Below are 5,672 nucleotides of genomic sequence, written 5' to 3'. Positions count from 1 at the left end.
AATATTAACTCAAAATTATTATAAAACAAAAAGTTCTATGCTATTTTAAATAAATTTATAATTATAGTTTGTATTATAATAAAATAGAAGTATTATATAAATTAAAAACATAAATAATATATTAAATTGGCAAATTAAACTATTTAATTTTTTTAAATGCTTTCATTTAAATAAATTATCATTTACTATTAAACGGGTTAAAATTTGTTAACTATGTAATATTTTTATACAAAAATAAAGTTTTTAACATATGCTAAAATTTTATTTTTATAGCTATATATTTTTCAAAAGACATATGTTGAAGAAGATTCTTAATTTGATTATTTCAAAGTACATATTAGTAGTACCAAATTCGAAAATATAATAAAAATTAATAAGAAGAAAACTACATAAAATAAATCAAGGGGAAATTTCATATATACACTTTATTAAGTACCATTTTCATATATATACTTAGAATGAAGACATTTTCAAAAATACCTAAATCATTAATAGACAAAAGACAAAAATAGCCCTATCAAAATTCTAACTTAATCACACACTTTCTCTCTCGGCATGCGATGAGATTGACGATGGTGATAGCGATGAGATCCAGTGACGACGGCGACAGCGATGAGATCGAGCCAGGGCAATTAGATCGATTGCATCCTCTCTCATGAAGCAAACTGAGCGACTATGGCGACGATCGACATAACCAATGACTCGTCGATAGTTGGACTGGCGATGCAGATTCCATCTTCAGGAGTTGTTGTTTGGAAGATCAAAATCAAGAGCACTCCTGGATCTGGCGAGGCTCTCTTGAGGGGTCAGGTCAAGAATCTGTTGTAGAAGGTTGAAGAAGAAGAAGCACATCTTATTAAAAAGATATCAGTTGAATCTCGTCCCTTCATCCATCTCGCTACTTCTCCCATGGGACTCCTCGCTCCGACTCCGGCCAACACCCCCACAAGTTATCGATGGAGTGCAGATTGTGATCCCATCTCCCGTTGTTTCAGGACAGCTCAGAGCAGCAGCAGCATCATCTCAGGTAAGCATTATCAAAGATTTATTTTGATTATCCACATAGCTTCGATTGTGTTTCCTCAATGCACTTCTAATGTTCTTCGACTCGTATTCACCAAATTAACCAACTCTCTACCAATTTTGTTTCTTATTAAAGAACATCATTCTCTTATAGTTTTTTATAAGGCCTTATAAAAAGGTATAATTGAGCATTGAGATGATTGAGCATTGAGAGATACTTGGGGTCTCTGTTGATGTTGTGAGTTGCTATCATTTTGTCTTTCAGATACCTAGGCCATCGTCACAGTTGGATTAGTAGAAAGTTCTTGCTACGCCAAGACGCAAGTTGCAACAGGCGAATACTGTGGGTTGAGATGGTCAAGAGAACCAGATGAGGTGGAAGTAGTTATGAGTGGAATCTCGAAGCTACTGGTCTCTCAGTTCACTAACCTTCAGTCTGGTTCTCAGAATAAAACTATTGATGTATGTTTATAAAAGTTTATAAAACCAATCATATAGATATATGAAAATGTTTTGTATATAAATCATTTATAAGAGTTTATAAAACCATTTATGAACCATCTATAAATTGTATAGGAGCTTATAAAACCTCGTATCAACCAAGTTTATAAAACACATATAAATATTTATATAACTATAATTCTGAAAGAGTTGTTTGGAGGGGTATGAGCAAGAGATTCTCCATTCTTTACAATGGAAAATAGCTGAAGAACAGCAAAAACTCTAGCAGTAGCAGCGGTCTATCATCCAATGACTCCAGCAGGCCTGCTACTTCCAAGGCTTCAAGCCGAGACAATTTTTGCTGTCTCTCAAGGGAAGACGTGATCCGCTTCCTTATAATGGTTTATAAAACAATTAATAAGACTTTATAAGAGTTTATAAAATTAAGCTATAAGGCTTTCTAAATAAATTATTAATGTATACTTCATTTTTAAGAGTTTATAAATTCAGTCTATAAGGCTTTACAAGGATTATAAATAATTTATAAATGTTTATAAATCATTTTTAAAGATTTAAAAATCATTAATAAACCCTTATATATCAATAGTATATATATTCTCCTATAAATGATTTATAAACCTTTATAAAATCATTTTTAAGGTACAACTCGACGGTTTATAAGTCTTTATAAAAAGTTTTAAAACAAGAGTTGACGACTTATAAGTCTTTATAAACAGTTTTAAAACAAGAGTTGACGATTTATAAGTCTTTATAAAAAAAGTTTTTAAACAAGAGTTGATCGCACATATCTATAAGAACATATAAATGTGTGTAACTTGAGAATTCTTGTGAGGGATGCTAGAAAGAATGAGTATAAGCAACTCAAAAATAATTTATGAAAGTTTTAAACTGATTTATAAGAGTTTATAAATTGTTTTTATGAATTTTTTTGTCAACTGAATGATAAGTGTTTATGAAGTAATTTATAAAGGTTTATAAACTGATTTATAATGGCTTATAAGCTGATTTTTCACAGCTATAGCCTTGCAAAATATTCAAACTCCATACTTAGACATTAAATTTTTGTTTACTTTTGGTGGAAAAGCAAAAGCACGGTATCTATCAGTTCAACACCAAGCACATGCACAAGCTGGTTTTCTTGAAGCTTGCTCCATCTTTACAAACGGCTATTCCTTTCTCCAAGCATTCCTCCGTAACCTTCCAGAACAATAAACCAACAAAAATTAGCACACTAAACAGAATCCATTTATTATTAACAATGCAGAGACAACACAATGAGAACAAAAGAAAAAAAAAAGAAAACTAACCTTTACAAGCTGTTTAAAACCTTCACTTACTTCTCCACAGAAGAAAGTTCTTGATGTATCTCCATGGTAACCCTGTTGCAGTTTCAAAATCCACAAATTTTAATATATGTCTCAAGCTTTAGTGACTTAAAACAGCGTGTAAGTAAAACTGTCTACAGAGAAGTGAAAGAAGCCAAAAAGACTTACATCCAAGTAAACCGTGACATCGATGTTTATTATATCTCCACTCTACAATAAGATACAACAGTGAGTGGTAAACATATAAAATCCATTAAAAATCACAATCCAAACCTGTAGCTGGCGAGAATCTGGTATCCCATGACACATACACTCGTTAATTGAAGTACAAACACTTTTAGGGAATCCACCATGCCGCTGACTTCGTCGTCCCGGATCGATCAGCGGCGGAGTCACTGACAACATCCTTCTTCTGCTTCTCCGGTGGTCTCAATTCGATAACTTCAACCGGTTCTGAAAACAAATTGTAAACCGGATTTACTCTGACCCCCCAAAAAAAATCCCCTATCCGAATCTACCAAATCTCTGCCTCTTCCGTTGCAGTTCCCAAGGCAGAGAACAGTGAGAGAGAGAGAAAGAAGTCGAGAAAAAGAGAGAGAGAGAGAGAGAGAGAGAGAGAGAGAGAGAGAGAGAGAGAGAGAGAGAGAGAGAGAGAGAGAGAGAGAGAGAGAGAGAGAGAGAGAGAGAGTGCTTCCATGGAATCCAAACCAACGGTTGCTGCCTCTGCACAACCACCACCAGCAGCAGCCACCGATGATCTCCAATCGAGCAACACATCGTCCTCCTCAGCCGAAGCCGCCGTGCGTCTGATCCACACCATGGAGCAGTGGCAACTTCATCTCCTCGACAAGACGGTCCCTCACAATGGAGAAGGAGAAGAGAATCATGTCGCTACAATTGTATAACTATTCAAGGGTACAATTGTATTTTGACCATTAAAATTTTGGTGGTATAGTTGGTTAGTGTATAATTGAAAAGTGGTATAAGGGAAATGGTATTTGTGGCAATTTCCCATAAATCACTGTATATTAATAAGAAACCTAAACAATAAGATTTAGTTTTATACAATACATAACACTAAGATATCAATCCCATATTCAAAATAATTATGTTAATATCAAAACTTATAAAAAGAAAAGATTACCCGCACGAATGTGCGGATTAAACTCTAGTATACTATAAAACATAAAACTCTTTTTTTTTTTATCCTTCTGTTCTGAAAGTATTTATAAAATCATATCATCCCTTATATATTAATTGAGAAGCCTTATAATATTTTTCGTAGTCATGTGTCATCACTCATCATTAGGATGATTTTTAGAATCATTAGAAAAATATGTTGGTCCATCTAAACATATATTATATTTTTATTAAAATAAATATTAAACTGATTAGTAGTATAAAAGGAATATTTCATTTATTTCGTTAATAAAAGGTACATAATTACCGAATATGATTAATATAAATATATATATGACATTAATTAATGATTATGAATAATAAAGAGTTGATAACAATTTTTGTATTATCCCTTATTTTTTGTTTAATTTTATATTATTAAAAAAATTAAGCAATTACGTTAATCATATATTAATTTTTTTGACAGGTTTAAGTTGTGTATACAAATGAGGAAAGACGGAAGAATCAAATATTTCTTGTAGGTTTTGAGGTGTGGTAGAATCACAGGTCCGCCTTTTTCCTATATGCAAAATAAGTAGCCGGAGAATGCATCCATGAATCTTATGAGCTGGTGCCCACCATTGCATGGCGTCAACGAGCTTGTCGATATGAGGAAAAGAGAATGGATCCTTTGGGCATGATTTATTGAGGTTTGTGAAATCTATACACACTTTCCACTTCCCATTCTTCTTCTTGACCACGACCACGTTGGCTATCCATTCCGGGTACTGGACCTCGTGAGTGAATCCTGCGTCGAGCAGGTTCATGACCTCTTTGTTGGTGATCGCGTTCATTTCAGGAGCGAACTTTCTCCTCTTCTGTCTGACTGGCTCATGTTGAAGGCATATTTGCAGCTTGTGCATAATGGTTTCCGGATCGATACCTAGCATATCGACGTGGGTCAAGGCGAAACAGTCGGAGTTGGAACTGAGGAAGTCAATCAATCTCCTCTTTATTCCTTCGGATAGCTTGGAACCGACCTTGAGGTGTTGAGTCTGGTCTTCTTCGACTAATGGCACGTCGTCCATTTCTTCGACCTCCAGCTCCTCAGCGTGATGAGTCGGAGGTTCGCTATGTAATTATTATAAGACTTTGGTCTTTCCTTTCAGAGTAGTCTGATAGCAGGACCGAGAGTTTTCGTGGTTGCCCCTAACTGCTCTTGCGCTCCAAGAAGTGGAGAATTTCACCATTTGATGGAGCGTTAAGGAGACGGCCTCCATGTCATGGATCAAGGATCGTCCGAGAATCATATTGTAGGATGAAGGTAATCGACAACAAGGAACTTGGTCGACATGTTGATTCCCTCGACGTATATAAAAAGAGTGATTTCTCCGGTTGTATGCTTGACCTCTCCGCTGAGCCCTACGAATGGGGTCGCTTGACCTCTTCGCTGAACTTTAAGAGTGGGGTTGAGATACATATTCTTGTTTTTAACCTTTGAAATCTTCTTTACATATTTTGTCTGGATAATTTTGGTTTGGTTTTCAGTTCTCCGAAAAACTATCATTATTTTGCATTGATTCTTTTTATTTTTGAAACACAGTTATTTTCCATTGAATAAATAATAAAATTTGAAATCTAAAACATTGATAAGTTATGGTTGGCGCAGGTGGTGTATAGTAAATATGGGTAATGAAACATGATAAGTGAGAAAGGAAAAGAAGAAGATTTGGTGTAGGGCTG

At 34.7% G+C, this 5,672-nt stretch overlaps 1 protein-coding gene across 1 annotated transcript; it reads right to left on the bottom strand.

Moving 5' to 3' along the window:
- Window positions 1–2,421: 2,421 nt before the first annotated feature.
- Window positions 2,422–3,732, bottom strand: LOC130502631 (methionine aminopeptidase 1B, chloroplastic-like). The gene is made up of 4 exons (XM_056997378.1): window positions 3,084–3,732; window positions 2,979–3,020; window positions 2,793–2,864; window positions 2,422–2,682 (listed from the first exon to the last, which is right to left on the bottom strand). The coding sequence occupies exons 1-4, from the start codon at window positions 3,213–3,215 to the stop codon at window positions 2,587–2,589; spliced, it is 342 nt and encodes a 113-aa protein (XP_056853358.1). The 5' UTR covers window positions 3,216–3,732; the 3' UTR covers window positions 2,422–2,586.
- Window positions 3,733–5,672: the final 1,940 nt, after the last annotated feature.

This window comes from Raphanus sativus, unplaced genomic scaffold (genome assembly GCF_000801105.2).
Source record: "Raphanus sativus cultivar WK10039 unplaced genomic scaffold, ASM80110v3 Scaffold0615, whole genome shotgun sequence".
NCBI lineage: Eukaryota > Viridiplantae > Streptophyta > Magnoliopsida > Brassicales > Brassicaceae > Raphanus > Raphanus sativus.
The sequence above is the reverse complement of the archived record's forward strand: the minus strand, read 5'-3'. Positions and strand labels throughout refer to the sequence as shown.